The sequence below is a fragment of the Dermacentor variabilis genome, unplaced genomic scaffold (assembly GCF_050947875.1).
Source record: "Dermacentor variabilis isolate Ectoservices unplaced genomic scaffold, ASM5094787v1 scaffold_16, whole genome shotgun sequence".
NCBI lineage: Eukaryota > Metazoa > Arthropoda > Arachnida > Ixodida > Ixodidae > Dermacentor > Dermacentor variabilis.
The window spans coordinates 7713842-7739754 of NW_027460324.1; the positions used below are offsets into that span (position 1 = coordinate 7713842).

General features: G+C 47.6%; 1 protein-coding gene across 3 annotated transcripts in view; it reads right to left on the reverse strand.

The window, feature by feature from the left end:
* Positions 1-25913, reverse strand: part of LOC142568069 (uncharacterized) — a 368896-nt gene that overhangs the window by 237130 nt on the left and 105853 nt on the right. For all 3 annotated transcript variants that reach the window (XM_075678155.1, XM_075678154.1, XM_075678153.1), the window contains exons 7-8: positions 6533-6612; positions 670-708 (exon numbers count right to left, since the gene is read on the reverse strand). In XM_075678155.1, coding sequence (XP_075534270.1) covers positions 670-708; positions 6533-6612 — 119 coding nt within the window. The remainder of the gene's footprint in view (positions 1-669; positions 709-6532; positions 6613-25913) is intronic.

Genomic DNA, 25913 nt, shown 5'->3' on the forward strand with positions numbered 1-25913 from the left:
TGTTCCCACATCTTGCGTTGCGCTCAAACGCAGCAGTCATGCAAGTTCAACGGTGCAGAGGCAAATTACCTAACTCTCAGAACATTACTACAAAGGTGATAAATGCATACTTGCAGTTAAGCCTTGTCCATGGACCTGCTTCAAAACGCTGGGAGTATGCAATGGTCAGCCGCTATAAGCACGTCTCTGCAAAGTTGTGTGCGTGTGTTTTTTTTTTTTTTGCCGGTTTTCTGAAGTCAGTTTTGCCGCATACAGCCATGTTATGCAGCGAGGCATATCAAGAGTGAAAGGGGCCTTTCTCACGGAACATAAAAGTATGTGTCCTTTAATTATACATGCGTGCATGCGCCGTCTCCGTTCACAGAACAAGCACCAATACTTCTAATAACTGTAGTGGCAGCCATTTAGAGCTGTTTCCGACGTTGCTGTGGCAATTTGGGGCATTCCTCATTGTTGCATATTTCTGGCTGTTGTGTCCTGTTTTTTTCTGCAATCCCTTGAAAAATGTGTGAATGAGGCTCTACTGCATTTAGCTTCCATTACACAGCTATCATCCTTGACATTCTGTTACACTTCTATACATGAAAGATAATTTGACATGCACTTGAGCCATATCACAGGTCTTTGTCAACACGCGAACAAACCATTCATCGCATTTTCCATGCTCACCTGAGGGCTTGCCGCGAGCCTGGGATCAGCGCAGGAGTGCTGCAAGAAAGCACAAGGTGGTCTCAATATCAACGTGTGCCTGCACCAGTATCTCCGAGACATTTTCAAGCTGAACACAAATTCAATGTGAGTATGGCAGCGCAAAACAAGAAGAGAACACCGCCCTCCCTTATGTAATGCCCCATAGGGGTACTGAAGGGAAAATAAATTATGATATAATTTCTTGGTCGCGATTGGCTCCTTTGCACAAGCTGCGAGAGGGAACCAATAGGGCCTTGGTGCAGGTGACTTTGGGCATGCAGAAGGCGGTGCAGTGTAACATTTGTCGGTTACGTTGTGGACTACTTCCACAATGCAGCAGCCACCACAGCCACAGTGCCAAGGCAGCACCGCCGGCCGCCACCAACGACACACCAGTGCATTACGGAGGAAAAAGACCCCTCACTTGGTGCAAATAGGCCCCCCAAATAAACCTACATTCTTTTACCTTGCCACTCGAGCCAGCGATAGAGGGCAGGTGAAGAGGTCCAGGGCTCATCTGCGTCTTCCTGTTGGTGGAGCAAAGTCGTCCGGTTGCACTGCCGCCGTTTCCGTGGAAACGCATGCACGTGTGCCCGCACTCTGTTGGCCGCGCGTTTTGTTTCCTCGGTTTGTTTTCACTTGCGCCAGCGCAATGACAGTTGCTCTCTGTCCCAGTGATCGTAGATCCAGCAATTGCGACTATCGACGTGCTGCGCACGATTGGCACAATCAAAAATAACAATCCGAAGGGTGAGGGAAGGTGCTGGCAGTGAGAAGGACAGGCCACGAGCACCGCTGCAAGTGCGCTCCCCACCAGTCACACCCAGGGCTCGGCACGGAGGAAAAGGGTGCGCACAGGTGGCACGCGTAGCTGGCAACCGAGAGCGTCGGCACGAAAGGCGCCGCTGTGAGCGCGCACATTCCCCTTGCCAGTTTGCTCCAAGTGGAGAAGTTTATCGGAGTGCCTCGAGTAATCCGATTTGAAATGTATGCATTTGGGTCAGAACTTGGGAGAAATGACGAACAAAGCAATAATTATACTAAAGCAGCATTATTATATATTAAGGGTTTACCATATGTATAAAGGGGTACATACAATGTATCGAAGGGGGACACGAGTCGATAAACCATGGGAAAATATTTGAAAACGTCATTTTTGGATTCTACAGCGACCGATGCATGATCATGGAAATTTTCACCCATCTTGGATTAATAGTTTAGCTGCCATACCATTCTAAATTTAATTATGGGGCTTTGCGAGCCAAAACCACATTGCCACGTGCGTTTATTTCTACCTCACCATTCATGTGTATTATCACTTTTTTGTCTACGCACAGTGACGTGTGCGGCGGCGTTGAACGCATTTCGATCGTGGACACGTCTCGAATATTCCGCGACGCAACACACAAATACAGGACCGCCCCTTGCGCTGGCCGAGCCTGACCGATGCCGCACGCACTTGCCGTTTTCGCCGTCGCCAAGTTCGTTCGCTTGCTCTCGGGCACGAGTTTGCCCAATGAACTGCCGCCGTAGTGTCCCATTCTGCCTGTCTGCGTGCCAACCGGCTCGCCGTCACCTTTGTGACAATGTCATCATGAAATACAGTAGTGGGCGACTCCAGGTTAAATTTGACCATCTGGGGTTTGTTAATGTGCATCCAATGCACAGTACACGGGCGTATCTGCAATGAGGCATCTGACTAAACACGCCACGCCATTGGCAGATTTTCACGTTGCGAGGTGAAGAGGAGGTTGAAGTGTCTCGACGATCCATAGATGGTGTTACCCTGACTACTGAGCTACAACCTTGTAGATGTATATATTGTAATACATATATTTTCTCCTTGTAACAGTATGCTCGGGCGTGCAAAACTTGGCACAAAAGAATGTTAAATTCCGTTTGCTACAACGCATAAATTCAGCAAGAACCAAAGCAGCAGAAACAAAAGGTGTTCCATTTTTGGAAGTACAGTAAAACCTCGTTAATTCGAAGTCATCAGGACCACAAAAAATCTTCAAATTAAGCAGGTTTGCGAATTAACAGATCACACAAAAAAATGCAACCCAGGCAAAAAATTTCCCTGCAGGAATGCGCTACCTTTATTCGGCAATCTTCGGATTTTAAAGTAATCCGAGATGCCAGTTGCCGCGTCATGTAGTTCGAGGCTCCAAAGGTCATATTTTCTAGTTGGCCAACTATGTGCAGCATTAGAGAATTTCCACTGTGGCACTCAACAAAACTGCGGATAACGTTCAGCGATCCGATAACTTCCCCAAGAGCGGGTGTTCCGGAGGGTTCGTTAGCGTCATTGTTGCTGTCATCGCACATGGTCGCATCAGCGGTAACTTCCCTCTCCAAGTCTGAGTAGCCCGTTTGTTGATCATTTTCAAAGTTCAGTACTCAGCGAAGCTGACTGCACCGGATTCGCTATTCTCTGCGCAGAGTGCATTGATGCGGCTGCAATACTTGGCTCCTTCTTCCTCAAGTGCTCATGAATAGTCAGCACCAGCATCGACGGTGCTTTCCTTCGAGAAGCCACCGTGTTCAAAACACCGCATGATCAAAGTGGTTTCCACTTGCTTCCATGCATACGTAATAAGACATATGGCCCCGAGGAGGCCGATGGAGTATTCCCTGCCGTTGTCGTAGCAAAGGAGAATGCGCTTGAGCAGGTGGTGGCGGTAAATCTTTCTTGTGTGGTGAATGGCACCTTGGTTCATTGGCTGCGAGATCGACGTGGTGTTCGGCGGAAGAAATACCATCCTGATAGCTTTCAGGTGTGGGATGTCACCGTGCGCCGGGCAATTATCACCAGCGAAGAGTACATACCTACCTGTGGCCACGAACTTGTGGTCAAGCTGTCGAACGTAATCTTCAAACGTTGGGCCTGTGACCCAGGCTTTCTTGTTGTGGCGGTAGATAAGCTCATCGCTTGGCGGCGGCCATGCATTTTTAAAGCAGCGAGGCTTCCCACTCTTTCCAACTACGAGTAGCGGCAGCTTGTGTTCACCGCACTTGTTCTCGCCGAACAGAACGGTAATTCTTTCCTTGCCCTTCTTTCGACCCTTGACCGCGGTGTCCTTCGCTGCGAACGTTTTTGTGGGCAGCATCTTGTAAACAAAGGGCTGCCTCATCAAAGGAGGAGGTAAGAGAAAAGCAGAAGGCAGGGAGGTTAACCAGAATAACGTCTGGTTGGCTACCCTACCTACCCTGCATCGTCAAGGTTGTATACATCATCTGCACCATACTCGCTAAGCAACGGAGCCAACGTGTTTCCGTCGACGACGCTCTCGTTGGCGCTGCCGCTCTTGCCACAGCTGGCCACGACGGTTAAGTTACTTGGCTCTTTAAAACGGCTGAACCATCCATTGCTACACTTGAACTCTTCGTGCCCAAGTTGTAGAGCCAAGTCGTCGGCCTTCTACCGAAGTATCGTTCCATTGACAGGAAGGACGGCTGCGTTTGCTTTCTGCAGCCAGCGAAGCCGATTCCACATCTTGGTACGTGGGAGCCCATACTTGCGACCGCTTCGAAGAACGTGTCTTGCTGTAGGCCTCCAGTACTTTCGGCTTGTTCTTCAGTATTGTGGACAATGTCGAGAGGGGCACGCTGTGCCTTTCAGCCAACTCGGCCTTGGAACACGTGTTCTTACCCGCTTCTTGGATCAAGCAGAACTTCTGCTGCAGTGTTAAAGTCTTATACTTTGCCATCTTCAAAAGAACACCACGCTAGCTGCAACACCCCCAATCTCCGCACACAAAAGAATGGTGCAGAGTGGCGTTGCACGCACACACGTAGCCGCAGGCGCGGAGGGAGAATGGGCGAACGGCAGCCAGTGGCAGCGGCATGGAACCCGCACTGACTGCGAGGAGCGTGCGGAGTGGGGGACGAGAGCATGTGACAAAAGCCGGTATTCCCGCTGCGTTGCAGTGACGCACGTCTTCTCCTCTGCAGGCGCACGCTTCGGCAGTACCATGGACTGATTTGTGTGCTAGCAGTACGACGGATTGGGCGCTTCGCCTACAGATAATCATGACTGTTATGTGGCGTCGCCTCGCGGCTGCGAATGGCCGTCATTTCATCGGGTTTGCGGTGAAATTGGGATCGGTAATTGCCGCATAGCACCCCAAATCATCGAATTAACCGGGTCAGCCAAGGCCGCCGGTTCGAATTATCCGGTCAAATTTACGTTGGAAAACACGGGACCGCAGAAAACCTTCAAATTATCAGGGATTTCGAATTAACTGAGTTCTAATTAACGAGGTTTTACTGCATGCAGTAGAGCTTCAGAAGATGTCAAAAATAGTTTGCTAACCATGCCAAATGCTGCCAAAGCCTCCAGCCATGACTGAGGAACAGGCTTAGAAGATGGAAGCGGCTTTGACACAGTGTGTTCATGCAACATTCCAGCAAAACTACTGCAGCCTGCCGATTTAGATAAAGTCAAGGAAGCTCAAGAAAGACTGCGTGAATTTTCTTCAACGCTGGCTAACACACAAAAATCCCATTTTTCAACTTGCACTGGCTTGGGTGGAGAGATGCTTCATTGTCATAAGCCTCAATTCTACAAGTGCTCCGCTGTCTGGTGCAAAGCACTCGATGTGTGGTGGCAGTGCGACACTGGGCAAAGGTGAACACGACTATGGTCTCACCATAGTCAGCGCGTTTGCAATCTAAGGAGATGCCACATCAGCATGCCGCACGTGAATGGCAGCCTAACGTGCAAACTACTCCTTGTTAAAAATCGTGCTGTGTGTGAAATGTGCAGCGCTGGCAATTAGCAAAGAGCACTAAATAATTTTTTAAAACAAACATTTCACACCAGGGCATACATGCTATGGTATCTGCCAGGAGCATACTAGCTTAGTCACATATGTCTGCTTCACTCTTATAACTGGTCACATGTAAATACTTCGCGATATTCCAAAAAGATCAAGTTGTCGTGTTTTTTATCAGTTTTCTCAAAACAAGTTTCTCGCTCACCACGCTGTTTTTGGCAACACTACATCAAGCTGAATGCATAGAGCTTTATGTGCTGCAAGCAGATTCTTCTTTCGGCTCTAATCTTCTTTATTTGCATTTGTTTTTGTTCGTTAGTAGCCATGCCGTAAATACTGAGATTTTACAAGCTGCTGAATTATGAATTTTCGATCGATTTGAAAGCTGCTTGCAGGATTTCCCACCTGCTGTCCACACATGCATTATTATAGCTTTCAGCCTTTATTTTTCTCATGCATCGTTTAACAAATAATAATTAATTATCTCCATATAATTTTAACCTTCACCTATCAAAAGCATAATGCACACTAGAAATCAGCTCAAAAGATTAATATTTTGAGAAGCCAACAAACAAAGATACCAAGGAAAACATAGGGTAAATTACTTGTACTAGTTGAATTAAAGAAATGACAAATTAATGGCAATGAAAGTGGATGACAACTTTCCACAGGTGGAGAATCCCATGTCTTCGCATTAGACATGCAATACTCTAACCAATTGAGCTACTATGGCGCGGTTTCCTCATCCACTTTCTTGGGTATTTATGTGTTACTACTAGAACTAACCTTGCGAGTGTTAGCCAGCGCCACCACTCACAAACCTTCGTGACGGATGTGAAACATCCTTCCTGCCGCAGGCGTCACTAGTATGTGATCTTTCTGGGTGAAGGCAACTGGTCCATCAATGCCGGTTAACCCCCTTTCTTCTCGTTCTAAAAAGACTGAGTAAGTATTTTAATTGAATTTAGTCTCAGAATAATTAGGACAACACTAAACACCATGCCCCCCTAAAATACCACAAGTTGAGGTAATTGCAAATAGGCCAGAAAGCTGGGAGGCCTCACCATGGAAGTGGCCCACTGCCTTGCTCCTCCAAGACCTCGAAGCCCGGCTGGGCAGACACCAACTGCAGACGCTGCTTTGCCTGCACACAGCAGAGTGTCAGCTGAGGCAAGCCATCTCTGAAAACTGTTTATAAATCCACTAAACTTGGTACAGCCATCAACTTTTCAGACACCGAGACAACAAAAATGCACAAATATGGAGGCAACTCAGTAACGTTGAACTTCTAAAAAGCCGTAAATTAGCCCAAACATCTTTTCGAGTCCCTTTGCTCCGGCCTGGTGTAGAGCACTTATATTTGCTAGACTGGACCCCTGTATCATCCTTGATCAGTTAAGCCTTTGCCGTAATCAAAATGAACATATCAATCAATCAAATGTTTTATTTCCAACAAACTTGTTGGGGGTCCTCCAGGCGAAAAGCTGCGACATACAGCTTGAATGTGCCTGAAGGCCCTCACATGGCAGCAGTACAAATACAAATACAATATACAATGCAATGGGTTACATTTACAATAATTACAAAGATTACATTTCAAAAATTTCTTTACAAAAATATGCCCTAAGCTGTTCTCGAGTCAAGGTATTTGTCATAACAATTTCTTTCCCAAATTTATTTAACAGTGAAGGTAGCGTGTGTCTTAAGGTGCATTCACAGTGGCGGGAGAACGCGCAACGCAGGACGATTTCCGCGCGCCGCTTCCCGCACAAACCGGTTTTTCTCCCGCAGACAGGCTGCTGTGCCGTCCCGCAGAGCGATGGGTCCGGTAGCTATTTTTCCCGCGCCGCTGACGAGAACAGCCAATGGGGGCCGACCGTGAACCGTGACGTCGGTCCCAGTTCAGTGACCCCGTCGGCGGAGGCTGCGCGCGTGCTGCGGGACACTCGGCGGTTGCTTTGCCAGCATGAACATGCGACTTGAGGCGACGGTGCAGAAGCAGCGAACAAGCAAGTATGAGTACGTTTACCGTAGCCAACAGTTCATTGTTCGAACCAGCCATCCTCGTGACAAAATGGGCGACGGGAGGAGAGCTAGCAGACGATCAAGACGACGACGCGGGAAAAGAGCGCGCCTTCCAGTCTTCTCTTGTGTCATGTGACTATCCCCTTCTCTCTCTGCTCGTTAGGGTCCTCCCTCAACGCCTCCTCTCTCTACATTCCAAGACAACCGCAGTGAGAAAACGCACGCAGTGTGAGCGACATTCAGAGGAGCTGCGACGCAGCATTGACGTTGACGCTGTGCCGCTGCGGGAAGTCTCCCGCTAGTGTGAGCGCGCCTTTAGCGACTGCATGAGGTAATTTGTACGCCTGTACGGTACTAACTACCTGTCTTTGCTGCAGGTAGGCGCATCACTTTTGTAATATTCAAGTCGTGACGTATTTTTTAAAAATATTTGAAACTTTTCGGAGCCGAAGCAAAAAGAATGCAGTAGCCTGTATTCGTAAATGTTAGTTGCTTGTATTATGTTATAACTTTCAAAAAGTTGCGCAATAGAATGGAAATAAGGTACATTCGCTACATGTCGAAGTGCTCGTTTTTGAAGTTGAAGAAGTGCATGAAGATTACGTTTCGTGGTGGTAGCCCACACAAGCGCACAATAATTCAGATGTGATTGAAACAAGGCATAATATATGTACAACTTTAATTTCTCTGGGAAAAAATGACAGCAACGGGACAATGCACCTGCGGCAGATGACAACGATTTCATAATTTGTTCAATGTGATATGTCCAGTTCATATCTTCTGACAGCGTCACGCCCAATACTTTGTATTTGGTTACAATCTCAATGGGCGCGCCATCCAACAATAATTCTTCATTTAAATAAGACTGCCTGCCTCTTGTCTTGAACAATATGGCCTTTGATTTGGAGCTATTAACTGTTAGAGCGTTATCACGAGACCAACTCGACAATTTAGAAAGGATACTGCGAGATCTTTGTAACAGATCATCAAGATCATTGTCAGAGACAAATAGGCTCGTATCGTCAGCGTATAGTACAATGGATGTGTCACTTACTATTTCAGCAATATCGTTAACATAGATATTAAACGAAATCGGGCCTAAAACGCTACCCTGGGGCACACCTGATTTAATTTCCCTATATGAAGAGCAGTATTTTTTGATAGCAACGCACTGCGTCCGCCCAGACATAAGATTGAAAGAACTGATTTGCCACGCCACGGATACCATATCCTTCTAGTTTACTTATTAAAATTTGATGACTTAAACGATCAAATGCCTTGCTATAATCAATAAATATACCCAACAATAGTTTTCCCGCATCAATATTATTAATTATTAGTTCTTTTTGGCGTAACAAAGCTGTTTCAGTTGACCTGCCCGAGCGGAATCCGTGTTGACATTCAGAAAGAATGTCATTCTTCGCAAAGGAATTTTAATGCGTGCAGAAATCAGTTTTTCTAAGCCCTTAGAAAAAGCGGATAAAATGGAAATAGGCCTATAATTCCCCAGGTCATTTCGGTTCCCACCTTTGAAAATAACCGAAAACCTTGCTTTCTTCATATTTGTTGGAAAATGTCCCGATTCCATAACAAGGTTAAACACAAATGCGAGATGAACTGCGATGACATTGATTACAAATTTTATAGGCCTGATTTGAATGCCGTCTGCATCAACAGCATTGCTGTTGTTTATCACAAAATCACAATATCACAAAATCACAATATCACAAAATCTTTTTCCTCGTTTTCTCCAAACAGCATTTGTGATGGTATCAGTTTTCAGTGACTTTATCTCTGGCTGTGCTTATCCTATTGGAGTACAGTAAAACCTCATTTGTGCTGGAAAAAAAATGAGAAAAACTCACTAACCAGGAAAATGTATGATCCAAAGTCACTAAGAAATTTAACAGACTCAACTGTAGTTGACATCTATGCAATTCAAAACATTGCGTAAATCTTCGCAGCGCGAGACGCTGATCCACAGTCAAAAACGCTTCCTGGACCATTGCAAGATTCTCAAAGTTATGGGATGCGTGGACGGAACTCATCGCAATCACCCACCCTAAGAAGATGAGCCCCGGCAAAACGAACTCCTATTAGAGCCGAAATCGTATTAGTGACATCTTATTAGTGATGTAACCCAGACATAACAGCAAGAGCGAACTGGTTCCAAAGCGAACCATCAGCAGAATATGGGCGCTATAACGTAAAGCGATTCCAAACGTTTCTATTCCAATTCTGCAATCAGCCCTCCGCGATTGGTGAAAAACTTTTTTGGGCCACCCCCACTTCGCCTGTCGGTCACGCGACGCCACGCAAACGGCGATAGCTCCCGATCTGATATGACGTGTACACTCTGATTATGCATGATTGGACTGAACAAAAGAAAAATAGTTATTTTTGATTCGACGCCTTTTCACCATTAGCCATCGGCTATTGGTTGAAAGTTTTCGCACTGCAACCATTTCACCTGCCCGTCACGCGACATCGCAAAACACGAAAACTCACCGTGTCCAAGTGACGTGTGTGCGTTAAAGATGCATTAACATGCCGAATAAAACTGAATTTTTCTCTGAATAGCCACAGGCTGCCCCATTCCGAAAGGAATAAGAGATGGCTGCCGTCGATCGCTCAGGCACTGGCTACTCTCATCTGCCGGAGAGCCTGGGTTTATTTGCGTACAATAAAACTTTGTGAGTGCCCGTATAATGTCTTCGAGCCCTTTCGGCACATTTGCAACCTCGCTCAGCCAACTTTTCTTTGCTGAGGATCCTTTTTAGCAGCATTCTTAACCTTCCGTTGCATGCCATGATTTTCGACCAGCCACCACAAGCTAAGTAAGGGAAAACTGACCAATCGCAGACGCCGGCAAAATCCTCTTCATCCGGTTCTCGATTTTCAGTGCACTGACTCGGCCCCATCGAATCCCTCTCCACTTGAGCGTGCTCCTCACCTCTTGTCAGCCAATTAGATAAGGCAAGCTGCCCAGTGTAGGCAAAGTTATTCGTTTTTAAAGCAAAGAAAAGTGACCTCCTATAAACGAGGAGAGCACTTGATTGGTCTGTCTAACAACAGTGCAGGTCACCGCCCGATGCTTGCATCGGTGGTCAGGCTAATTTGATGTCAGGAGATTGGAATGAAAACATATTGGAATAGTTTTACGTTATTGGGCCCCATGACATTCGCCTCACTCCGCCTGCCGCTAGGAATGGCAGGCGTATTTGGTTTATCTCCTATGAAACACCAGCAGTACCTTTCCTACGGCAATATGCCCCATGCCCTGTGAAACAGGTAAGCTTATCGCAATGGAGTTGGTGACAATAGCTGCAAACGTGGCATGCGACGACCCACGAGGTATTAGAAAACAGTGTGAGCCAACGTTTTCAAGCGACACAGGCAGGCGAGCACAGCAGGAAAGCTGCTACAACAGCAGGTGACTGCTGTTTACTATCACACCCAAACTTGCACCTTTTCTTGTTTACATAGGATCTAGCAGCGAGAAAGCATATTGTGACGTACGAGTTTGTGCCACTGTGGGCAAAGAGACGTAAGGTGAAGAGGAAGTTGAAGTGTCTCGACGTTCGGTAGATGGTGGTACCCTGACTACTGAGCGACAACCTCGTAACTGTACATATTGTATATACATATATTTTATTCCTCCGTAACATTTTGGTGGACGTGCAGGGTACTCTCGCCGCAAGCTGGCCCTGGATCTTCCGAGCGGGCGTCACATCGGTTCCGCTGTTATGGCTACTGGCGCTGCCTCCGCTGCTGACACTGCCTCCACGGCTCGCACACCAGCGGAAGTGGTGCTAACCCAGCTACATCACCCGGGAATATTTATCGGCACCCGCAAGTCGACATCGAAGACTGGCGGACGTCGTATGAACTCTTCGGTAAGCACAAGTGGGATGCCACAGTTTTGCTGGCCAACGTCATCTTTTACTTGGGAGGAACCGCGAAGGTATGGTTTGGGACACATGAAGCCGACATTAGAAGCTGGGACTCCTGTAAGGAAAAGCTACGCGATCTTTTCAGAAGACCTGTGGGACATCCAATGGAGGCCACGCAAGAGCTAGCGCCTCATGCCCAGACATCAACTGAATGATACGTCGCATATATTCAAGACATTCTGGCTCTCTCCCGTAAAGCGGACACGGACATGCTGGAGGTCGATAAGGTTGGACACATATTGAAGGGCATCGCAGACGATGCGTTTAACCTCCTGCTTTGTAGAAACTGCTCATCAGTTGAGTCCATCATTAAGGAATGCTGGAATTTTGAGCAAGCGAAGAGCAAACACATCGTACAACACTTCGATGGACTTCCGAATACGGCTGCCACTTCCTCCTGCAACGACCCTCCGGTGTCACATTACGACCTTCCGGCGTCACATCCGCCTACAACGCCAAGCTTGACACAGGTCATTCGTTGCGAACATGAGGCTATGCCTCCACGTTCTCACTGCCCCCATAACGCGTGAGAACATGACCATCTCGCTCATTCAAGCTGTTGTCCGCCAAGAAATGGCAAACATGGACATCCAGTCTGCCGTCCGTCCACATCCGACCGCTACCGCTCCTGTCATTGCCTCTGCTGCACCTCGACAGTCATTCCCAAATCGCTATTGGAACCCTTCTGAGTGGCGAACACTGGATGACAGGCCAATTTGCTTTACTTGCTCTCGGATCAGTCCCATGTCCCACCACTGCCGTAGTAGCCGCTGGTACTCCTCGCCTCGACCATATGCCATACCTGCCAACCTGGCAAGATAAGAAATCAGGAGACTTTTTTATTCGTGCCAACGGGGGGGGGGGGGGGGGGGGCATTCACTGTTTCAACTTCCGGTGATACCGGGGGGTGTTTCGTTCAAACTTTCAGGCAGTGCTAGATTAGTCCTTTTGCAGGACCTTGCAGTAGCAGACTGTTCCCTTCAAAAATTTGTTGGAGTAGCTTTGCTAAAAACATGGTCCAGGCTGACGGCCCTTTCCTAGCAGCAGGTGTTGGAGGCTTGTGTTGCACATTGATGAGCGAAACTCAGTCCTAGTTTTTCACGCCGTGATAAAAATCCTCTCGCACTCTGCGTTGCTATGTGGCATCATGAGTAAATCCGGCATCACCTTAACTCAGCTTCGAGAACGTCTAAAGCGTCTTCAGCAGATTCAGTGGAATCTCAGGGCAGCAGCTGAGGAAAACTCTGAATAAAGAAACAAAGACTTGAGAGCGATGCCTGCGAAATAAATTTCATGTTGGCCACCTCCGCATTCTTCAGAGTTGAGTTTCAGAGTTGCGTCCACATCCATAGCGCTTCGCCTCCTCGCATTTCGGAAATATTTTCCGTAGAAGAGGCCCAACGTAGTCGCTGACACTAAGGGGTAGGTTGTGTTCAACGAGGAATCCCGTAAACAGGCACTCCACACGTATAACACTGTCGCCGCACTTGTTCTGGAGAAAGTTCACTGTTGCCATGCTGCTCAGTGGTGCGAACATAGCTTTGATGCTTCAACGTGGAAACGTGCACTTTCAAGTCACCTTTGACACCACGAGACACGCTGACTTCGCATCCACACATTGTAGAAAACGCAAAATGTTCTCTTTTCCTTGATGTCGAAAAGCATAGAAATTCAGAAATATAAGATCGCACAAACTTCTGCAAATACCTTTTCTTGGGCTTTGATAGCGCCATGGCATAGAGCACACGAGGATTCTAACTTTACACAGTGCACGGCACAAAGACGGCCTAGCCAACAACAGCAGCAACAAAATGCGCCATGAAGGAAGGCGCGCATAAAATGCAAGAACTACTTTGGCTCTGGCTTTGGTCGGCTTACTAGGCACCGTAGTCGGCTGCTTAGTCGATGATACCGATGGTGCTAGTGCAGCCGTTGTTGGTGATGCTGACGATTACGATGTGGCTGTAAATTCCACGGTGCCGGTTTTGCAAAAACCATTATTGCGCAAACGGAGACCACTTTTCGGGAGATATAAGACAGTGATCGTACAATCGGAAAGTTCAGTCAAAAATCGGGAGTCTCCCGGACGAATCGGGAGGGCTGGCAGGTATGATACACTGATCACCACTTCGACCGAGACCCTCGGCCTCTGTCGGCCCTCTCTGAACCATACTATGCCAGCCTTCCCTCTAGGGGAAGCACAATTAGCCGCACGCCCTCACCGAAACACCGTCAGTCCCATTTGCCCACACCTCATGGTCCCTCGTACCTGTCCTACGCGGGCCGCTTCTCGGGAAACTAAGCAATGCAGCCCCCGGAGGTGCGGCTGCATTGATGACTGACTGCAAAACCTCTGCTGACCCCCACTGCTCGATCGAACCTTGTTGAAATTCTTGTTGATGATGTACCTGTTCAAGGACTCATCAATACTGGCGCTCAGGTGTCAGTTATGCGATCAGATCTTTGTAGCCGTCTCCGTAAAGTCCTGACAGCTGCCGAGTAGCCTGCTGTACCAGTACAACAGCCGTGATGAGAATGTGCACCTTCCGTGTTACCATTGCCGGCCGTCCAGTGTTAGTCCTGTTCACCGTACTGGCCGAGTGTCCCCACAAAGTGATTCTTGGAATCAACCTTCTGAGTGCCCATTCAGCACTTATTGACTGTGCAACCGGCACCCTTTGCCTTGAACTTCCCCATTACTCTCCCGACCCAACCGACGACCACAAGTCCCGACTTCGTTCTAGTGAATTTGTTCGACTGCAACCTGATGTTGCGACTTACGTCCTCCTGTCTTCCCTCCACCACTTCGAGATGGTCCTTACGTGGTGTCCCCACTTTGCAACATCCTCCTGGCCCGTCAAATAGCGCTACCAAGCTCAATTGTAACTCTCGTCAACGATCGAGCGTGGCTTCCTCGTGTGAACTTTGGTTCGTGTCTGCAAGTGCTTCCTGAAGGTGCATTCTCTCGCTGTGCTGTCCCTTTTGGAAGACTATGGAGTAGCTGCTCTTACGGCCGAACCACGGTTGGACACTGCAGCTGCTTCTGCCCCTCCTACTTCACGCAACGACAAGTTTACACCAATGATAGCTACTGATTTACGACCTGCTTACACCAACGCTCTTCGCCGCATTCTGGTGTCCTATGAAGACATCTTTGATTTTGGCAATCGCCCGCTAGGTCGAACCCGTGTCGTCACCCATCCAATCCACACTGGTGATGCTCCTCCTATACACCAGCAGCCCTACCGTATGTCTGTGGCTGAACGCCAGGCGATCCAAACGGAGGTGGACCAAATGCTCTCCAAAGATATTATCGAGCTTTTCTGCAGTCAGTGGGCTTCACCTGTCATTCCGGTTAAGAAGAATGAAAACACCTGGAGAATTTGTATCGATTACTGTCACCTTAATAAGATTACCAAAAAGGATGTGTATCCGCTTCCGCACATTGATGACACGCTAGACTGCTTACACGGTGTCAGTTATTTTTCGTCGATTGATTTGCACTCTGGCTACTGGCAAATCTTAAGGGATAAACGAGATCGCGAAAAGACCGCCTTTGTCACCCCAGATGGTCTCTACCAATTTAAAATGATGCCTTTCGGACTGTGCAATGCCCTTGCTACCTTCGAGCGCATGATTGACTCTCTTCTGCATGGATTGAAATAGACCTCTGCTACCTTGATGACGTCATTGTTTTTTCACCGACATTTGAGAGCAACCTCCACTGCTTCTCAGCTATCCTTGCTGTTTTCCAATGAGCTGGCCTACAACTCAATTCTGCAAAATGCTATTTCAGCCACCGCTAAATACGAGTACTTGGTCACTTGGTTGACGCTGCAGGCGTCCAGCCTGATCCTGATAAAGTTTGTGCCATTGGCGAGTTCTCACTCACACATTCTTCTACCGATGTCCGAAGTTTCCTAGGGCTGTGTTCCTATTTTCGGCAATTTATCCAGAACTTTGCCAAAATCGCTCATTCTCTTACAGACCTAAAAAAGGAGGTCACTTTTCGGCTGCAGCATTTTCATCGCTTATCAGTCGCCTTATCAATCCACCCATGTTGGGTCATTTTAGATCTGCATGCACACACAGAAGTTGGCACTGATGCAAGCAGCCATGGCATTGGTGCCATCTTGTCCCAACAACAGCGGGACACCAATCGCGTGATCGCGTATACTGGCCGTCTTCTGTCAGTACCAGAGCGCAACTACTCCACAACAGAATGTGAATGCTTGGCCCCTGTTTGGTCCATTGCTAAGTTCCACCCTTACTTGTCCGGTCGGCATTTCACCGTCGTGACAGATCATCATGCCTTATGTTGGCTATCATCACTCAGGGGTCCGACAGGCCGATCTTGGCCGCTGGGCTTTACACCTGCAAGAGTACACCTTTCCCATGTCCTAAAAATCTGGGCGGCTACATAAGGACGCCGACTGCCTCTATCCTGTCAACCCTCCCGATGGCACTGAAACCGATACAGATACCTGCGTTTTGTCGATCTCAGACTTCTCACGCATTGCCGACGAGCAGCGTCGTAACCCATATTCGCGATCCATCACTGAACGCGTTACCTCGGAGCAACAGGATGTTTCCCTCCGTATGTTTGTTCTCCAGGATGGGACCTTATACCGACGCAATATGAGTCCACATGATGCTGAACTGCCGTTGTTCCCCAGGACCTGCAGTCGACGATTCTCTCGCAGTTGTACGATGTGCCCACCGCTGGTCATTCAGGTGTCTCCCATACGTATGATTTTGTCTGCAGGCGATTTTTCTGGCCTGGGCTATATCGCTCCATTCGAAGTTACGTCGCAGCCTGCGAACTTTGTCAATGCCACAAGAAGCCTCCATTGTCTCCTGCTGGGCACCTTCAGCCTACAGATATCCTCAGTGCGCCATTTTACTGCGTCAGCCTGGACCTCCTTGGCCCATTTCTAACTTCATCCTCTGGCAACAAGTGGGTGGCCATTGCGACAGACTATACCATGCGTTATGCCATAATGCGGACCCTCCCTACGAGCTGCGCAACTGATGTGGCTGATTTTCTCCTTCATGAGGTGATCCTACACCATGGTGCCCCACGTCAGCTACTCACTGATAGGGGCTGCTGTTTTCTTCCTAAGGTTGTCGATGACCTTCTTGGCTTTTGCTCCACATGCCACAAGTTCACAACGGCCTACCACCCACAGACAAACAAACTTACCGAACGTCTCAACCGTACACTCACGGACATGTTTTCCATGTATGTGTCCGATAATCACCGGGTTTTGGGACTGCACCTTATACCCTTTGTGACGTTTGGGTACAATTCGTAGCGTCACAATATTACTGGTTATTCTCCGTTCTATCTACTATATGGCCGTGACCCACTCCTGCCTCCTGACTTGCTGCTCCCTTCCAATACCACCACTACCACGTTCAATACTAACGACGCCTTTGTTCGTGCGGCCACAGCACGTCACCTTGCCCGTGACCGTCTTCTGGCGTCTCAGACTAGCCAAAAGCACCGTTATGACAGTTGTCGTCAGGATGTTAATTTCAGCACTGGGTCACTTGTCCTGCTTTCGTTACCCTCCCGTCGCGTCAGCTTTTGCGAAAAACTGCTGCCGCAATACGTCGGGCCCTACCGCATTCTTCGCCAAGTCACCAGCCTCACATATGAGATATCACCTGTGACTTTGACGTCTTCTACCCCACCAAGAACTGATATCGTGCACATTTCGCGACTAAAGCCCTATAACTCGCACACTGATTCGACACCCTAGGAAGCATCGAGACAATGCTTCTGCCGCCGGGGGTTAGTCTCACATACGAGTTTGTGCCGCTGTGGACGAAAGGACGTTGTGATGTGAAGAGGAAGTTGAAGTGTCTCGACGATCGGTAGATGGTGGTACCCTGACTACTGAGCTACAACTTCATAACTGTATATATTGTAAATACATATATTTTATTCCCCCATAACAATATGATCACAGTTTGGAGATGCACTGAACTTCAGTGCCAAAAAGACGAGCGCTTTTCCAGGAACATACCAATCAGCAAGAAAGAAGCGTAACCGTACTGGGTCATGTTTCTTTGTTATCTATTACGAACATTGGCACAGGGAAATTGTACGAAATGGGATCGTATCAGCAAGGTTCTACTGTATTCCTTCTGTCAGAAAGGTGGACAGTTACAGTACAATCAGGGTGTCTACCAAGTTGACATTTCCAAATTCCCTGAGTAAGTTTTCCCTGAGTGGCTTCGTAAGATTCCCTGAGTGACAGAGAACTTTGTTTTATTTCAAGACGGGCTGACACCATGTCACCTGATCCTGTTACTCTCTAGTAAGTATTTTAAAAACAAAAAAACTACTTAATCCAGTTTTAATAGTAAGGAGTGGTGTAAAGAAAACAGAAGAAATTGGTTAGTGAAATGCATAGCAAATAAAATACCTTCGAAAAAAAGAAGATAAATTCCATTACGAATCTGCTTGAGCATTCTAAAATTTGAATGAAAAGGATATGCATGTAGAAGTAAACATTTTCAATAAGAGCTACCGTATTTACACGATTGTAAGTTGACCCCTTTTTTTTAATTTGAAAGTCTGAAGTTGGGGGATCGACTTACAATCGAAACCAAAACATGGCCCCGCCAAAAAAAGCGATACCAACTGGAGCTACAACGTAGTTACAATTTTATGTTTGCTCTATGGCCCTACCCGTATCTTTTCGCTATCCCGCGTGTTTGTTCACTTTTTGGAAGGGTTTTTTAACATTTTTGAGAGTCTTACAGTGCATACAACACTCATGGGGGAGTGTCGATAGTTTATGGAAGTGCCGCTGTTCTCATTTGCGGCGGCACCCTCAGAATGGCGGTGCTTGCGGGGAGTATCGGTAGTTCATGGAAGAGCAGACACCGCTCGCGAGTTTCTCTTTCTCTGTTTAAAGGCATTGGTATTGGTTTGACGCGTTCCACTTGACTGCCGGCTACGTGCTACTTCTATGCTTCCCCAGTCGTCATGAGTGCTCCAGGCCCACTAATCGTTCGGCACTCGTTCACAGCAGCGTTCAACAGGGCTGCCATCCTTTACGCCGAATAAACAAATCACTGCGCAGCGGGCCGGGATTTCGATGTTTCTAAACGGGTGGTACGAGAGTGGCGACTGCAGCGAAGCGAAATGTGACGGCAAGTGAGAAATTTCCCACGTGCCGAAGTCTGGACGCTTTCCGGAGCTGTAGCCTAAGCTTGCGGCGTACGTCGCTGAAATGCGTGATCGGTCCCTGCCAGTGAAGTGCGACGTGGTCATGAAACAAGCCCGGACCTTCGCCTTAATTTTAAGGTTCTGCTCCGCCGTGAGTACAACAAATGGCTGGCGGCAGAAGACTGCGAAATTACGCCAACCGGACCTGTCAAAAGAGCCTCCCTCATGGCTGCGTTTGGTTGGGTGCATTTGGCGTGGGCTGCTGTCTGCAAGATGCCCTGGTGCGGTCGTTTGCCAAATTTGAAATTTCGCTGGACCACGACGCACTGTGGGATTGCAGCAACGATGACAATGGCAGCACTAGTGAAGACGAATAGTCCAGTGACCATGTCAGCTACTAATAAATTTTCGCTATCGAATGCGCCCTCGGGCATGCTCTCTTTTTTTTTTTTCCAGTCAAGCGATATGAGGGGGGGGGAGTCTACTTACATTCGAGTCGACTTACAATCGTGTAAATACGGTATTTCTATCAACTGATAGCAAGCTCATTCGTATGTGGCCAGAACTTTCTCACAAGTGTTATTCTCTCTCGCAACAGCTTTTTAGTAAACCTCAACTGTTCTCACATATTCTCAGCACACGCACAATGCCCGAGTGTTGCGTTTTTAAAGAGCTTATTTTGTTTGCACAAGGGGCACCTGCATCTCGCCATCAGCCAACACTTTATTTTTTTGTGTAAGCTCAAGCTCCTTCAAAGAAGCAGTGGCACGCTTCCTTTCCCGTTCACTCTTCAATGCGTAGGTCCTTTCTGTTCTCATCTTCCTTCTGCCGCGCGATTGCACCATAGACTATTTGAAACATCCTCTTGGTCAGTTGTGCAGACAACGTCCGATTTCTCAGACTCCCTAGGGGCCGCGAAAACTTCCAAAAAATAGGGCAGTTCGAAAAAATGAATGCATGTATTTTACTGCCCCTCACCAGGCCCCATAAGAAATTTTGCTTATACGGTGGAAGTTGTTACGTTCTGCCGCAAACAAAATTTTCAAATCAGCTCATTAATAGCGGAAGAAATATTTTAGTGCCACCAACCCATGATTTAAGGAGGTGAGCTCCACTGCCAAGCAAGACACTCTCTCCACTCGCCCCATCTAACCTCCACAAGCGAAATTTCTTCCCTGCATTCTCCCACACAGGACCTTGAGGATCGCGTGACACATACAAGGGCCCCCGGGGGCCTTCATATTTTTTCTCCTCACTCTTTTTTTCTTTTCTTTTGTGACACTGCGCACTTGCACTGATGGTGTCGCGCGCAAGCTGTTGTGATTGTCTCGTTTCGCGCAGCGCACAATTTTGCGCACTGTGTATGAGGACACCTGACTAGCTGTGCAAGTCAGTGCTACATGAATACTGAGGCAGACACAAGCGGACCACAGAGCATGATCCCCCACTTTTGGTGTCTGTGCGGGTGATTGCACGACGTGGGAACAAGCAGATGAAACAGAAGTGCATCTCTCTTGCTGCGGTATGAAGTGAAACAAAAACGTGCAATGCATTCAGTTTGTGTGTTTTATTATTTCTCTAAACCTTAATTTGTCTATTCGAGCAATATATTACACAAATAACAGATCGTGCCTTGAATACCTCATTCTTGAAGTCACGTGTCACCACGAGCGACGTCACAGTGAAAACACGTGCACGTAGGCGCACCAGCATGTGTACGTCATCCTCCAGCTTGGTGCGCGGCGGCCGCGAGGAGAAAGAAAAACTGCGTTCGGTTTGAACTTTCAGGCCTTTCCGTGGTGCGTAGCGATGTAATACTTAGCAAACACACAATGAATGCTCTGCACTTGTCAGCTCACCATGGCCAGACCTGGTGTGGGTCCTTCTGGACTCAAATCGCCACAGGCACATCCAAAAAAGCTCTGAATGTCTGCCAGTATACTTACTAGGCATATTCGTGCTCGTACTATGACAGGAGATGGCGGGTGCAGACGTGTACAATTAAGGAATACATACTTTGTACTGTGACTATTGCCCCTTTCCACACTTAAGTTGTAAGTTGATAAGTTGTTACAGTGACACTGTAACGAGTATCAATGCACCCCCATATTTGAAAAGACAAAATTCATAGGGAAAGGAAAGGGAAATAGTAGAGGCCTTTCATATAAGAAAGGAAGGAGATAAATGTATAAGCACTCCCTCTCTTGCCTTGTCGGAAAAAGAAATCACTTTTTTGGAAGAAAGATTAAAATGTTGATTTGCAGATTTTACGACTGATGTGTGCATGCCTATGCTGAAAAAGGTATAAATGTCCGGTGAATTTCAAATAAACTTCCAGTAGGCAGTCAGCGCTTGTCTGTGGTATTTGTTTCCTTGCGTCCTCGTCTTTTTTGCGCTGCTTCACCTCAGTTATAAGTATGAACCAACTAGCCCTTATCAAGATCTTACTGACTTTTGGGAACCGGCATTATGCAACGCGTCGTGCTTTGCGAGCTTCGAATACAATTACAAGGACGACAAAGGCGGAGTCGATATTTCTGACAGCGACGAATTGTTTTAATGAAAAACACGGCGTCGAATAGCAAGAAGCTCGGTAGCAAACGTCGAAGCAGCTAGGCATAGTGTTGCCGCGGTGGTGGCTTTGATTAATGCAATTTCTGACCTGCGGTCACGGCAAAAAGTCCGGAAAACCGGATGGCGAAGGGTCCTTGCGTCAGGAATTTAAGATGTTCTTATACACTGACTCTATGGGGTAGGTAATGGTGCCGCGAAGCTGTCCGAATTGTCGGGCGTCCAGAAAGCCGGTCGTTGACTGTACACTGGCAACTCCTCCAGCCGACGACACCGTGTCAAAGTAGATTCTTCACGATTTCTCTCTGTTACTCGAGCCAGCAATGGCGTGACTTTAGTTCTCTTTCAAAAAAATTACACCCAATTTTTCCTGATACAAGCAAATTTCCTGAGTTTTCCCCGAGTATTTCCAGACTATTCAAGATCCCTGAGAATTCCCAGTTTTCCCGTTTGGTAGACATCCTGACAATAGACCTATAAGATGAAAAAATATTTTAAAAATTTTTAAAATAATTTGCTCTCGGCATTACTAGGTGTTATTACTTTAAACAAGTTCGACATGCTATAGCTTTGGCTCAAATCGGTCTAGAGCATTCATTCTTGTAGCACAGCAAACTTCGATCGTTTAAAATTGTTGGATGTCAATTCTTATAAAAATGAGACCATACTGACACATGTGCTTGTTTATCGGGTGACCACATTTCACCGCCTAACAAATGTTATCGCACAGCGCAGGACACGCCTGCATGTATCAGAAGACTCTCTAATGTTATCAATGGTTCTACCCGCTGTCTGTTGTCACCGGACCATATGTAATCCAATTTCATGTATGCACGATGCAAATGGTGTACAGTGCAGTCCACTTATAACGATATCGAGAAAGACGAAAAATATGATCGTTATAACCGATGATCGCTATATCTGGACTGCAGTTATCAAAAACAAAAAATTTTTTTTAAAACGCGGGACATACCTTTGCAGCTCCGAACTCCAATTCGCTACTTGCTCTAAAGAATATATGATGTAGACAGTAGGCCGTAAAAAACAAACTTTATTTCTAGCGCCAATGACCATGTCAAGGGTTAGGCGCGCCGAAATAGTCCGAAATCTGCACTTGCTTTTGCGGCAGCTTCAGATTCACAACCGCGGTGTGCATGGATTCCAGCTGCTCTGCGAACACTGGCGGCAATCCTTTAGCATGCATAACATCAATTAAGGAGTCGATCGACGACAGTGCACTTTGCGTGGACATCGTGGTCGGGGTCAAGGAGCCACTGTCGATCTCATTGTCGCTGTCACTGATGCCGTCGCCACTGTCGCACAACTTTGCCGTCTGTCGAGACAGCACATCTTCGGCGATCGCCTCGTCGGTGACTTCATCGCAGAACGAGGCAGCACTGTCTGCAGTCAAAAACTCCTCCTTCGACACAACACCTGTGTCACCAGTAGGAACGAGCTCCCAGAGCTCGGTATGTCAGCGACTTCCACCGGGTCAGTCTCAGCGGGTTGGGGAAGTTTGTCCTTACGCGCAAAGCCCGCCTTCTTGAAGCAATTGGTGATGAACCACTGGTAAAGCGCCTCTTCAACATCGGCGTACAAAGGGTCTCTAACCCTTTTCCGCTGATCGGCATGGCCGCTGATAGCTTCTGCCTTCACAATCGCGGTGCTCCCGGTTTTCAAGATGGTTGATATCGTTAACTGGACGAGCTCATACTTCTTCACGAGGGCGCTCACCTTGAAGCCGCATCGAGAGTCCTGCAAAATATCCATCTTCGTGTCAAGCGACACAGCTTTGCGCTTTGTCGGCGCCATCTTCTAACTTGAACCGTTGGTTGCACGCTGCTCCGGTAGAGTCAGCCTGCTATCGCGAGAGACGCGGGACGGGCGCCACCGCGCCGCTTTGCTTGTCGCTTTTTTTTTTTCTTTCTCTCTCTTTCGGAGCGACTGTGGCTGACGCGCATGAAGCAGCTTGCGCCATCTTGTGGCGCGCTGCGCCTACTCAGCTATTCTCCGGTGTGCGGGCGGGGCGAGACGCGCTGCGCAGTAATGGCGGCAGATACGAACTTACGGAGGTAAACATCGCCTCGTCTCGACATCGTTCGTTTCAGGGAACTAAGCAACGCAAGTGTTACGATTATTTGGCACGGAAAACGCCGTCCAGACTGCAAAATTTTGATCGTTATATCCGATATGCGGTGAATAACCTATCGTTATAAATGGTTTTTTTCCCCATAGACCTAATGCATAAAATGACACTCTCATGTCGACCCATCGTTATAACCGATATATCGTTATATGTGATATCGTTATAAGTGGACTGCACTGTAGAACTTTCTGGAAGACACGCGGGCACCAGCGATAACTCTGGAACCTTTGATGACTGACGTATAAAAGCCGACACGCTTGACCTGCTGATCAAACTTCCGACGATCGCCAACTGTGTTCACCGCTATCGTTGCACTTGAAGTGTAGCCCGTTTTTGTGGGCACAGGTACGCCCAATTAAACGCTAGTTTCGTCAGTAACAGCCTTGCTGCTTTCTTTGCCATCACTACCACGTGACATTTGGTGGAGGTGCTAGTGCGTTCATGTATCGAACGCCCCCTCAACACCGTGACCCAAGCGCGAACGCGGATGCCAACACTAACGTCGCCAAGAATTAGTGAGGGAGCAGCAGGCTGCAAGTACTGACCCCGGAGCACGAATTTTTGCCTGAGACAACCACGAATATTGTGACCAAATCAACCCCAATGGCAGCCCCAGCGCCTCCCATCATGCTGCAACAGCCCAGCGAGCCACCGACCTTCTGTGGATCATCATTTGAAGACCCAGAAACCTGGCTGGAGACCTATGAATGAACCGCGACCTTCAACAACTGGGACTCCAACAACAAGCCGCGAAATGTCTTTTTCGCATTGGAAATAGCCACCTAGCTTCCGTGGATCATCATTTGAAAACAGAGAAACATGGCTAGAGACCTATGAATGAACCGCCACCTTCAAGAACTGGGACTCCGACAAGCTGCGAAATGTCTTTCGCATTGGAACACACCGCCAGGACATGGTTCAAGAATAGAGAAGCCGCCTTAACGATGTGGGACCCGTTCCGAAGCGGCTTCCTGAAGACATTCACAAGTGTCGTATACAGAGAACAAGCCCAAGCTCTACTAAAAGCCAGAGTGCAGATAACCAATGAGACCATCGCAATCATCACGGGTAGATGAGCCATCTATTCCGCCACGCCGACCCGGAAAAAAATCGCTCGGATGCGCGCTGCTGCAAACAGTCATGCCATGTATTACAGTTGAAACTCTGCTGGTAGCTCGACGTCGGTGCAGTGCCGAAAACATGTGCAGCGCAAGACTGCAACTCCACTTTAAAACAGAAAGCGGCCAGGGTATCATCCAAGTTGTCCGGAATGCACCGTGAGCCACGTAGTTGCTGTGTTTCATTGATGGCTAGCAAATTTCATGAAAAACCCATGGGTTACACTTAAAAACATCATGTTGCTGACGAGGTCTCCTTGCAGCGTCGGTCTCACTTGCTGGTCGTGGCAGCGCACACCTGGGTTCGTGTACTCGTAAGGCGTAACACTGGGTCGATACGAGATTGACAAGATGCTCACGATAACGATTGACCGACTGTTGTGCATCACTGAGACTATTTTATCATACCAGGTCGACAACGACGCAACCGATGAGCGCGAGTCGTACAGCGACGGGCTTTCTTGTCAACAGCACTGGCAAAATCAGCGTGCCGACCATCAGTCGACTGAAACCCGCGCAATCGGCCATCGAACCGACAAAATGAGTCAAACACGCCTACCAAGTTGAAATGCACAAGCTTCAACCCTCTCAAGCCGTGCGCCCATAAAGCTTGACCCAATGATGATCCTGTTCAGCGAAGGCTAAGCCTGGCGCCATCGAGTTCATGCACCCGCTACTGGACCTGAACCGAAATGCAAGCAGTTAGGTCAAACAAAACTGCTGTTATCAGGGTGTCTATCAAGTTGACATTTCTAAATTCCCTGAGTTTTCCAGGTTTTCCCTGAGTGCCTTTGCCCATTTCCCTGAGTGATGCAAAACTATGTTTTATGTCAAGACGGGCTGAAGCCATATCGCCTGATGCTGTCACTCTCGAGTAAGCACATGAAAAAAATTAAAGAGCGACTTAATCCAATTTGAATACTAAGGAGAAGTGTTTATGTTATTCAAAAAGACAATAGAAGGCGGGGGTTAGTAAAATGCACAGCAAATAAAGTGTCTTCGAAAAAAAATTGCAAATAAGTCAGACATTCACAAATACGAATAAAAAGGAGATGCACATAGAAGCGAATATATTTGAATATATGAGCGATTTCTATCAACTGATAGCAAGCTCAGTGGTATGAGGCCCGAACTCTGTCACAATTGAGATTCTCTCTCAACCGCTCGTAAGTCAACCTCAACTGTCCTGACATACTCTCAGCCCGCGCACGACGCTTGAGTGTTGTGTTTCACTGCTTTAAAGAGTTTATTTTGGCTTGGATGCGGGACACCTGCATCTCGGCATCAGCTAAAGCTTTGTTTTTTGAGCTCAGGCTCCTTCAAAACGGCGGCAGCAAGCTTCCTTTCCCATTTATTCCTCAATGCGTACATCATTTCTGTTCTTGTCCTCCTTCTGCCACTCGTTTGACCCAAGGACCATTTGAAGCATCTTGGTCAGTTGCACAGTCC